Raw genomic sequence first — 12,123 nt, forward strand, 5'->3', positions numbered from 1 at the left:
GTTGAGAATATGTTCATTTTCTTCATAATGGTTTATTCATTCATTCATGTATTTGTTAATTCACACATGCAATCTTAATTCATACTGATTATCCTAGGCAAGGTACTAATCACAATAATTAAGACATGGTAGACTAAGCAATAATAAAGGTATGTACAAGATGTGTGTGCAGGAAGGACAGGGGGGCTAGCCACTGGGGTAGTAGAAGCCAGTTGACTTTGGCTTTAAAAATTAAGTTGGCATTTTCCAGTGAATCAAAGTGGAGAACATCCTATGGAAAGTTTGAGACCTAGAAACTGGGTGTCGTTTCATTTGTTTAAAACTGTGCAAAGGGAGGGGCGCCTGGGTGGCTCAGTCGTTAAGCGTCTGCCTTCGGCTCAGGTCATGATCCCAGGGTCCTGGGATCGAGCCCCGCATCGGGCTCCCTGCTCCGCGGGAAGCCTGCTTCTCCCTCTCCCACTCCCCTTGCTTGTGTTCCCTCTCTCGCTGTGACCCTCTTTTTCAAAAAAAAAAAAAAAAAAGTAAAAAAAAAAAAAAAAAACTGTGCAAAGGGAGAGTCCCAAGGGACAAGGCTATCCACAGCCCATATTAAAGCCACACATGGGGTTGCCAGACTTAGGAAATAAAAACACAGGACACACAGTTGAATTTCGGATAAACAAGTCACTTTTCCTTTTAGTGTAAGTATGTCCCATGCAATATTGAGAACACAGGATGATACAGATGTGAGTTTGATCGGCAGGTTTATTGCTTCTGTGCCTTTAGAACTTGATTTTTCTCAACCTCAGCATCTTCATCCTTAAAATGGGAATAATAACAAGTATCTTTCAAGGTCTTAGTGAATATTGACTATGAGTTCTAGGGTCACGGTAGCTCCCAAATAAACAAGTCATTGATAAAACGGAAGGAGCACGGAACCACGTCATAAAGCTGTCTTGAATCTTGAAGCATGAGTTAGAAGAGTTCATCCCTCGAGGGAGGGACACTCCAGGCATGAAAGAACATGAGCACTGACACTGAAATGTTTAAAAAATAATAAAAATAGGGCACAAGCAAGAAAGGGTGAGCAGGTACATGAAATACTGGGCAGGAAGTGACAAAGATACATAATGAAGAGAAAAGGTAGTGTCTTCGAGCGACAAAGTGAGAGGTTGCTTCCAAAAGGATGTTGCGCCTAGAGTGAACCATGATACTTAAATTCACACCATCCATCCATTTTGTTTTATGAATGGGGCTGGTCATTTTCAGTGACTGAAAATCCTTTATTCCCCATGCGGAGCACCTCTTTCTTCCAAGTTATTGTGGAAACTGAATCAATTTAAGGGAGATTTTTGCCCACTGACCCCCCAACTCCCACTCAGACTCCTGTTTCCTGTAGACCCAGAGGTCTGCACTATTGATTTATAAGTGTTAATCCAGTCTTGGTAACCAAAGAGCCATTCTAATACCCATAGCTCAGTGCCTGAAATCATGAGGGTGGCTGAGCTCTCTGAACTAAGGGCTTGGGGAGGAATAATATTTATTCTTTGGATAAAAGCCATCAAATAAAGGTAAAATAACATTTGGGACTTGTTTTATTTCTGTTACTACAAATTCTCTACTTCTATCCTTCTCTTGACTTCCTTTCCCACACGGCCGGTCTGTGGTCCTCACTCTCCAGCCCTGCTCTCGGAATCCATTTGGGCTATTGGGCCTTTGGGATGACTCTGGTTGCCATGGCAGCACCAGGAGTTGGGAGGACCTCGCTTTCCTTGGCTGGTGTTTCGTAGCTTTAAGGTCTGGGCAGTTCTCTCCTACAAGCTAACTAGCATTCCTGTCAAGGAGACACCTTTAATCTTCTGTCGATTCTTCCCCAACAGTTATGTCTGATTTCCCCTTTGGCTAGAGCTAGCTTTTGCAGAAGTTTCAGTTACCCCATTAGGAACTTTAGAATTGGGGGGATTTAGGTTGACCGGCAGCAAACTGCTTGGCCAAATCTAACGAAGTGGTGTTGGCGCCACCTGGTGGTACTTGTCAGCTCTGACTTAAATGCCAACAGAGTCCCTCGGGTTCCGAACCAGTTGGAGTTTATCGGTAGAGGAAGCCGCTCCCGGTACGGTCCTGTTAGTGGGAACCTTGCTGCCTTTGATCTCATCGCCTGTGAGAAACATAAATGATCTGCAAACTTTGATACCGAAAATGTGCTGATCTTTCGACAATTACCTGCTCAGAAGGCCTTCATTTTCTGAAGCACAAGCCAGAGATTTTTCAGATGCGGACACTGACATAAGTAATCCCCCAGACCCACAGGTGCACACTCTTCTTTTAAACCTGGGTTGTCTGATGACAAAGTCCCGGCTCTTCCAAGGACACGGCATTGTCTCTTAATACGGTGCTGGGTTAAGGTGTGTGCTCACACAGTGGAAGGAGAAGGGGTATGGGGGAAGCACAATTTCTGCACTTTCCAAGGAGGGAGGAGACAGACAATTACTACCCATAATGTCTAGGCTGGTGCTTCTCAAACTGAATGTGCCTACAAATCGCCTGGGGGCTCTTGATAAATTGTTGATTCCGATCAATAGTTCTGAAGACAGCCCTGACCTTCTGCATTTTTAACCAGCTCCTAGGTGAGGCTGACCTGCGTGTCTACAGACCACACGTTAGTCTGGAGGAGGCTTGAGCTATGGTTTTGAGCAGGGAGCAATTTCACATACCACCCTCCCCCACACCCCCACCCCTCCCCACCCCCCACCGAGGACATTTGGCAAAGCCAGGCTTTTTGGTGTCTCTACTGGGGTGAGGGGACGGTGCTACTGGCATTGGTAAACAGAGGCTGGGGTGTTGCTAGCACCCTCTGATACCACGGCAGCCTTCGCCACAGAGAATTACTTGCCCAAATGTCAATTGTGCATAGGCTGGGAAGTCCTGCCCTGAATCTAGAATCTAGTCTTGTGTGAGGGGCCCGTGGGCTGTGAGCAGCTGAGGTCCCCTCACCTGGAGGGGGTTTGCTGGGAAATTGGTGTGAACTGGTTTCTTTTGTTTCTGAAAAGAAACAATTCAGTCCTAGAAAGCCCCATGTATATTTCAGAGGCAAATGAAGGGCAAGTGAACCCAGTGGGGACTTGCAAGTATGAGCCATGATTAGGAGTGTCTCCGTTCAGTCAAGGACTTAGCCACACAAAATCAATGAGCCCCTCGGGCTGGGAAATGCTTTCCTTCCCAGCTCCCGTAGGACCAAAACAACAATGAAAAGAAACGTCTTCCTAATGTGATTTATCCCCCAGGAGCTCTTGATGATAAAATTATTACCATAAACCTAGACTAGGAGGTCAGCAAACTTTTTCTGTAAAGGGTCGGATAGTAAACATTTTAGGCTTTGCAGTTTGTATGGTCTACGTCACAAATACTCAACTTTGCCAGGGTAGCCCAGAAGCACCCAGAGACCATGGTAAAGAAATGGGGAGGCTGCATTCATTCCAAAAGTACTTTATTTACAGAAATAGCCCCATGTCAGATGGCTGGAGGCTACAGTTTGATGATCTCCCGTCTGGGCGCTCAAGGGAATCAGATCAGCTTTAGATCCTACGTTAGCTGTGACATAAGCAAGTGCATTTTTATTTGCCCTCCTTTGGTTTTATGGGCGTGAGGAGAGGGTGGCTAATGCCGTAAAACAGGCAACAAAACCAAAATGGTTTCGTGCCTGACCTCATCACTGTGGAAACAACCAATGGCACAATCCCATAATTCTAGTATCTCCCTCTGACAACGCAAGTTCTCGAATTTATCACCAAACATTAATGAGCCAAATGTGCTTAGCATTACTGGGAGCTGCAGGGAACCCAAAAAAGGAAAGTCACAGTCCACTGTTCTTAAGCATTTTTGTTGTTGTTGTTGTTGTTATGGTAATAAGACATAAACACATAATCACAGCACATTCAAACGCCCATAGATAGATAATTTATTAAAAGCGCATGTGACACTTGGTTAGGCATTTGGGAAAAATGGAACCTGCATACGTTCTTCTGTTACCAAAATAAATTCCAGTTGGTTCCAATACTTAAATGTAAACAAAGTGAAATCATTGGTGCTAGAAGTAAACACAGGATGGGTATACATTGTTTATAATCGTGGGGTTGGGAGAAGTTTTCTATTGAGAACAGGATCTCAGAATCCACAAGGAAAAGATCACATAAAGATAAAAAGCAGCTATGTGAGAAAGTCTGCCATAAACAAGATCAAAAAGAACTAGATAATTATTTTAATACAAAGAGTGAATTACTCAACTTTGTGAACTCATAAAAATCAATAGGAAATGATGAATACCATAACAGAAAAGTCATAATTTATTGAAGGACACATTGCCAATTAATCTTATGCATCTGAGTAGATGTGAAGAAAATAAAGAAAAAAAAATCCTGACCAAAATCAATTGAGATTCATCACCTAGGGACAGGTCAGCTGCAGTCTTGGCTCCTTGGATCGCGGTGCCCTCCCGCTGCTCCTGAGGATGGCCGTCCGGGAACCCACGCTGAGAAAGGCCACATGGAGCCCCTCCAGGCTCAGCTGGGCTCACCTTGGGCCATTCTGGCCCAGGAGTCAGATAAGAGACTGAAGAAGCCTCTGGATGATCCCAGCTCCCAGCTGTTCAAGTCACTCCCAGCCTTTCGGGTCTCCCAGCTGAGTCCCCAGACGTCAGGGAGCAGAGACAAGCTGTGGTCACTGTGCACTTTCTGGAATCCTTACCCACAGACACCATGAGCACAAAAAAGCCTGGATTGTTCTATGCCACCTATGAATTTTGGCCGGTTGGTTAGATAGCAGCAGGAAACACTGTGCACCGCAAACAAGGCAGGCAGGGGTTGACGCAGGATGGAAGCCATACTGGGAACTGTCTTGGAGACCGAACAGAACACAGCAGCTCACCCAGCTATGACCCAGCATGACGACAAGCTTAGATGCTGGATTCCAGAGCAGGCACGGAAATGGATAAGGCTGAGAGCAGGAGCACCAGCCCCGGGCACCGGCAGTTAGGTGGCTGTCCAGGGCCAACCACCTCTCATCAAGGTCAGAGTCAGTCCTGGGACATAGATTCATTCAGGAAGAATATTCATCCCTCAAGGTGAAGCAACAGGATGTGTCTGGAGAACAAGCATGGCAGGCACTGTTTTCTTTGGCAGATGGCAAAGAGGACTCGATGAATGGGTGTTAGAGGAAGTGAGTAGAGTGGTAGAGCGGGCAAGCCGGGCAGGGAAAGGACAGCCAAGGGCAGGAGAGAGGGCAGGCTGGCTGCCTGGGAGTCAGGAAGCTGATGCCCAGAGTGAGCGGAGGACACAGGCCAGCTCCGTGACGTAGGGGGTAGATCACACCTTCCCTGAGCCTCTTTCTCCAGTTAGAATGCTTCTCCTTTCCTACTTAGCAACCTTAAAACAAACTCCAAACACCTTAGCAAAGTTGACCTTGTAGACCTGGCCCCTGCTTAACTTCTCTCCCCTTCCCCGCTGCCTCCGCCCCAGAATCCTCTCCGTTTGTCAGGCTCACATGTTTGGACCTGCCCGGCCACCTTCCCTCCCTGGCATGCTCAGCCTCCACCACTGGCTCATGGTCATCCTTCGGGTCCAAGTGAAAGTTCTTCCCTCCCAGAAGCTCTCTCTGGCCATCCTACTGAAAGGATTAAATCTTTGAATCACCTTCTGTTTTGTTTTATTTTTCTTTATTGTACTTATAAGCATCTAAACTCATCTTGAATATTGTCTTTTCTCCCTCCCCGGAATTGAAGTGACTCCTGAGGGCTGGGACCTTTCCTGTCTTGGTTAATGTTGTATCTCCACGACCTAGAATAGTGCTTACCATTTAGTAAGTGCTCAGTAAATGTATGTTGAGTATAAATAAGTAAAAATCCTTTCGAGACAAACTCCTATCCATGCTTCAAAACCCTGCTCAAGCTGAACACCCTGCAAAGCCTTCCCCGACAAATATGCTGGTACTTTGTGCTGCAGCTTCTAAACAAAACACCCACCGTCATTCATTTGCCAAGCTCTCCTGTGCACCCCACTTTGCAGGTCTCCCCATGGGCTAAATTGGTGAACGTGGGCTCTGTAACTCAAGCAGCCAGCTGGATCTCTCAGGGTAACCTCATCAGAAGGGGTTCTCGCAGAGAATGAGGACTGCGGGCAGCTTCCAAAGCCAGACTCCCTGGGCTCCCATCCCAGCAGACCTTGTTGTGTGAGTTTGGAAAATATTTTTGAACTTTCTGGGCCTCCATTTCCTCATTGTGTAATGAAGATCACAATAATTAGCCATAGAGCTTTGTGATGAGCACACGGGGTGCCTGGCACATAGCAAACATGCACAGGAGTTAAATGACTTTATATTGAACAGTTGAATCTTTGGCATAAATCTGTACCACGTAAGTACATACAACAGAATCGAAGAGGAAATAAGCAAATTGAGTGAACGCTGTGGAAATACAACGGTCATCTCTGTAACAATACAGAGAAGGACCCCCGCCTCCAGATGAGCCGGTTCACACCGGCTCCACGTGGGGGCTCCACAGGGACCCGTCCACAGCCCGAGGTTCCCTATGACCGAGCACACGTGGGACTCCTCCCCACACGGGGGTGAAATCAAACTCCCCAAGGGCCTGCCGCTCCCACCACAGAAGACACGTAAAATCCATCTCCAGCTCACCGCACAAAACCATCACACAAGCTCACCATTTCTTACTCAGAAAAGACTTAGTATGTCCAGAGTTCCCAAGAGCCAGCCCACTGTCTTAGAGCACACGGAGCGTGGGGCCCCATAAAGATACAGGGGCGGCCAGGCCTTCTTGTCCTGGGGGGTGCCGATCACTGAGGGGCAGCCCTGTTCCCTGGACCGCCCGCCACACACACAGGAGGCAGTCCGTCCCTCCACAGGTTAGAGGACTGGCTCTTGACACGCACTGGAGAGTATGGCAGGGTCCGAGCTGACCCCGAGCAGCCAAACATCTCCTGGGAGGCGTAGGTCATATACACAAAGCCGTCCTCGTCCTTGTGGTCCCTGTAGACTTCTGCCATGGTCACACTCATGCTGACCAGGCTCCTGTTGTTCACCAGCAAATAAAAGGCTTCGGTGGCCCCGAGGACCAGGCGGCTCCTGGGTGGGGAGGGGGGAGGGGCAGGAAGGGAAAACTTCAACTGGGCAGGGAAGGGCCCCTGACCCAAGGCCTGACTCACCTCTGTTTGTCCACTGCAAACATGTTGACCCAAGGAGCCCACCTCCCCGCTCGAGCGCATTGTCCTCAAACTTGACAAGTCCCCAGGAGGGCCTGTTGAAAGCAGATGCCTGCACTCCACACACACAGATTCTTTTAAAGATTTTATGTATTTATTTATTGGAGAGAGAGAGAGAGAGTGTGTGTACAAGCAGGGGGAGGGGCAGAGGGACAAGCAGACTCCCTGCTGAGCACAGAGCTTGACATGGGGCTCGATCTCAGGTCCCTGAGATCATGACCTGAGCCAAAGTCAGACGCTTAGCTTAACCAACTGAGCGCCCCCAGGCACTCCTCGACACCCAGGGATTCTGATTCAGCTTGCCTGGGAAGCATCTCACAGGGCTGCAGAATCATGATGCTCAGGAAGACTGAATAGCTCCCTACTCCTTCCCTGTCGATTTAAAATACCTTAAGTCCTCCCGGTTGGACCAAAATGGTGAGGCCATCCCATCATTAACTGGGAGACATACCAACACAAAAATGCTACGCTAATAAGCCCCTCTTTGCTCTCAAACGCAATGTATGTACATCCGCAGACATACAAAGGAGATTCCAGTATCTCCCAGCATCTCACTGTTCAACAGCCTTGGGATGGCATTTTGGAAGGTTGTTTCTCTTTCTTTCTTTCTTTCTTTCTTTCAGCTCCTGAGCAATGGCTAGCTGCTCTTTCCTCCCCCTACCATCCCTCCTCCCATCTCAAGGAGATGGAGAAGCAGCAAAGTTCAACTGGACATGCTGTAAATATCAAGGTCAATCTGAGGCCTGACTCCTCCTGCGGTGGAGGACAACATGGCCGTGTGGACCCCCAGGTAAGGGCTGTTTCCCTGCAGCACACTTCCATCTGCTCTGCTTGGAAAGACAGGCCCAGCCTGCCCACTCTGGTCTCAGAGCTTTGAACTTTCAGGTGAGCTAGGTCTATGTGGCTATGCGACACAGGTGGCTGGAAACCGATTAATTTCACAATCAGATAATCCCTCCCAAAGTAACCCCAAAGACAATTGCATGGGTGTTTTGGGGTAAAAGAAGTGCTCTACAGTGGGAGTGGGCGGAGCTGAGGACAAGTGCATGGCCTTCAGCTCTGCAGGGCACTCTGTTCCCAGAGTCTGCATGCCCACCTCCTATCTCTTGCCGTGCTCTCTTTTTCTTTCTTTCTTTCTTTTTTCTTTAAGACTTATTTATATATTTGAGAGAGAGAGAGAGAGCATAAGCAGGAGGGGCAGAGGGAGAGGGAGAGAGAATCCCCAAGCAGACCCCACATCGAGAATGGAGCCCAGCACAGGGCTCGATCTCACAACCCTGAGATCACAAACTGAACTGAAACCGAGTTGGACACTTGACTGATGGCACCACCCAGCCGGCCTGCCATGCTCTCTTTCAATGAGGGTTTTGGCATTCCCTGGAGAAGGAGGCTATGGGCAGGGATTTTTGTCTGTTCTGTTCACTGCTGTAAAAGACAGAGGCTAGAAAGGACAGAAAACATAACTGATGCTCAATAAACATCCTGGAGCATCAAATGTTGAGATGGGGAGGGGGCCAGGACTGGTGGAAAAGAGAGGATGACCCCTGTCTGGGAAGGAGAAAAAGAATGGCTCTCAGAACTCCAAGGGTTGTTTCCCAGGGAGGTGGGGGAAGGGGTATAATCCTAACGCTCATGTTCCCTTAGCCACCTCCACCTCACTCTGGGCCAACATAAGCTTCCCTGAGGAGAGGAAATCGGGATGTTCTTAAATAACTCGTCAAGAGAAACAGAACAGAGACAGACACACACTCATAATGAATTCTTGAGTAAACAAGCAGCTATGCAACTCGAGAGGGCTGGCCTCTCCAGACTTTTCAACCCTATGAAGAATTACCCCCCAGGGGTTACATTCACATTATTCCCAAATCATTTTTACTGAAGCCATGTGTCGGGTGAGACTACTTAACCCTATTAAGCTTTAAAAATAGCTCCATTTTCTTTGCTGTACCTTAACCCAAGGGAGGAGCATGTTTGGGGACGCCTTCCCTATCCTCCCTCCCCGGGTCTGAGCAGTGCAGGGGGCATTTGCCTTTTGAAGAGGTGCCCACTCCCCCAGTGCACACACACTTCAAAGGTACTGTGTTTCTACTGGGAAAATGCAGACTGGGTTTTAAGCAGCATGTGGAAAAAAGGATCTTCTGGATTAGTTCCAGAGCCAAGATGACCTCTGAAACTTCTTAGAAAAGTTGGCAGCTCTTATTCTCTTTAAACTTGTTATCTGTGGGTTCTCCCACCTGTTTAAGTTAGATTAATTCTCAGAGCATCTTTTCTGGGCACTACAGAATCTAAAAGGTGAGTCACAAAGGAAATCTTTTCTCTCTCTTCCAGAATGCCCCCATCCTCAAAACCAAACCAACTAACAAAGCAAACGGAAAAAAGCCCAGCATGCTCCCTGACGTGCACTTTGTCTCCTACCGGATGACGCTGAGGAATTGGGTCATGGTCAGCTCCTGTGGGACCAGGAACTTGGTCTTGTCCAGCGGAGGCAGGAACTTCTCCCTGGGGTAGCGTTCCACTATCACCTGTCAAGAGGGTCAGTCCCTAAGAATGTGACTCCGAGCTCTCCGTATCTTAGAAATTTAGAATAGGGAGAGACTGGGTTTTTTTCCCCTTCTTCTTGTTATTTTATTTTATTTTTCAAGGAACAGAGTATACTCCTTTTCTTTTCTTTCTTTCTTTTTTTTTTTAAGATTTTATTTATTTATTTGACAGAGAGAGACACAGCAAGAGAGGGAACACAAGCAGGGGGAGTGGGAGAGGGAGAAGCAGGCTTCCCGCGGAGCAGGGAGCCCGACGCGGGGCTCGATCCCAGGACCCTGGGATCATGACCTGAGCCGAAGGCAGACGCTTAACGACTGAGCTACCCAGGCGCCCCAGGGTATACTCCTTTTCAAAAAGCACAATGAAGTCTTACCGGGATCTTGTTTGGGAACTTTGCCCGGATTCCAGCAACTTCCTCTTGTCTGGTTGCTGTGAATATTTCAAAGACAAAAGAATAAGTAAACAGCAAGAGAAGTCTGTACCCTCTTTCCCTCTCTCAGGCAGTCCAGACAGCTTCCCTTAGAATTCTACCTAAGCTCTTCCTCTGCTTGAAGGGTCTGAGGCTTTGGATTTTCTGTGGAGTCTGCATTTTGCTCAACAGCTGTGCCTGTCTCTGACTTAAAAAAAAATCCCACAACCGGGACCTAACTCATTCCTCAGCTGCTTCCAAACCGCCCACAGGAACCTAAAGGAGGCCCTTATGTAGGGCTGTGTGACATCAGGCCTCTCCAACCCTCCCTCTCCTCCCCCTCCCTGGGCAGGAGGAGGTCAGTCCTGAGGATGGAGAGAGAACAGCCACCTGCTTGCTGCTCAGACAAAGTCACTTTGCTCACGATCAGTTCAGGCTATTTCTTCGCTGGAGAAATTAAGGTTCACAATAAAATCAGTGGCTGCGTCATCAAACAGCCTACATCTGGGCTGAGGACTCTGGAGAGGCCAAACAGCGGGTTCGCTAGGAACAATCTTGTGCTTCAGAAAGGAACCATCTCGAAGGTGGGTCAGGACGGAGCTGCCGGCCCTGAACTGGGCTGCGTTACTCCCACAACGGTCCTTGCCAGTTTTCATAGAGAGAAACCTATGATCAGAAAGGTAAAGGGATTTGCCCAAAGTCACACAGCCAGTAAGAGAGGGGGTTGGGATTAAAACTCCGATCTGGTGCCAAGTAGGGCACAGTCCAGTATATGCTGCCATTTTATCTTCTCTGCCGTAAAGGGGGTGAAGGAAGCCCAGTGACCCCCAAGATCTCCCTTCGAGAGAGAGATAAGAAACAGAGGCCCATAGGGGCTAACTGGTTTGCCTGGGATCCAATGGTTGGTAAGAGGCAAGACACAGATCTCCCAGGTCCCAGCGTCCATGGTTTGCTTCCAGACACATACGCACATCCAGGCAGACCTCTTCACTCCGAGTGAGCGGAGGGGTCACATTTCCCAGCAGAGTACCTCAACAGTGAAGTCTTCAAAGAACCATAAAGGGACATAAAGGAAGGTGATGGTACATTCTGTACGTTTGCTTCATGAATCCGAGTGTGAATCTCAGCGCTTTGGTTAATCATCAGGAATGGACATCGAGTGATTAAATGATAGCATCACTGACAAGTGGCCTCATCCTCTGTCCTTGGACATCCTCTGTCTTTAGAAAGGACACGTGTGTTCATGGGGCTGAGATAATAAGGAGCAAGTGTGGACTGCACGTCTGTAGTCAAGCAGCTTTCAAATGCACAACCTCATTTAAGCCCCAGTTGCCTTGTGGGTGGGAAGGGCAGGTAGGATGCACATCCTATCGATGCACACTCAGCCAGGGTGCACTGAGGTGGGGGGGGCCACCCCAGGCCGTCCAGTTCCCAGGAGTGGGCCTAGCACCCAGGACCTGCAAAGCTGGCTCCACGCCTGGCCCTCAATTTCTGATCTTAGATAAATCACTTCATGTTACTAACTATGGTTTTCCTTGTTCCAAAATGATTACTTTTACCTGATTTAAAATGGTTTGTTTTGCCTAACGTGGAGTGGTTAAGTGGGAGTTGAATGAACTCATTTATGTGAAGCAGCTAGCGCAGGGCCTGGCACCAAGTCCGATGCCCTCCCTGCACCGGGCCTCCCCAAAGGCCCCGCAGTCCGGGAATGTGGACGGGCATTGAGGTTTGAAGGCTGAAGGAAATAGCTCTGGGTTAGGGCCAGGAGAAAATAAGTCCCAGCTGCAGTGTTTGGTCCATCATTATTAGGGCTTTGAGATGTTTCCTAACTGCGCTGCATTTGGCTTTCTTGGCTGCCACCTGGGATTAGCTCAGCCAGGCCTACCTCTCAGGATATAATGGGGGTGAAGGCGGTAATAGAAC

At 48.3% G+C, this 12,123-nt stretch overlaps 1 protein-coding gene across 1 annotated transcript; it reads right to left on the reverse strand.

The window, feature by feature from the left end:
- Positions 1-744: 744 nt before the first annotated feature.
- Positions 745-10,380, reverse strand: MAP1LC3C (microtubule associated protein 1 light chain 3 gamma). Its single transcript, XM_021682882.1, has 5 exons — positions 10,323-10,380; positions 10,165-10,220; positions 9,666-9,772; positions 6,921-7,113; positions 745-798 (listed from the first exon to the last, which is right to left on the reverse strand). The coding sequence occupies exons 1-5, from the start codon at positions 10,378-10,380 to the stop codon at positions 745-747; spliced, it is 468 nt and encodes a 155-aa protein (XP_021538557.1).
- Positions 10,381-12,123: the final 1,743 nt, after the last annotated feature.

Source organism: Neomonachus schauinslandi, chromosome 6 (genome assembly GCF_002201575.2).
Source record: "Neomonachus schauinslandi chromosome 6, ASM220157v2, whole genome shotgun sequence".
Lineage (NCBI taxonomy): Eukaryota > Metazoa > Chordata > Mammalia > Carnivora > Phocidae > Neomonachus > Neomonachus schauinslandi.

Bases quoted from the DNA above. Each gene is read 5' to 3' on its own strand.
- MAP1LC3C (XM_021682882.1), bottom strand. From the start codon at position 10,380: ATGCAGACTCCACAGAAAATCCAAAGCCTCAGACCCTTCAAGCAGAGG. The intron at 10,221-10,322 runs GTAGAATTCTAA...AAATATTCACAG, and splicing joins CAAGCAGAGGAAGAGCTTAG to CAACCAGACAAGAGGAAGTT. The intron at 799-6,920 runs GTGCGTGTCAAG...TCCCATTTTAAG, and splicing joins GGACCCTGCCATACTCTCCA to GATGAAGATGCTGAGGTTGA.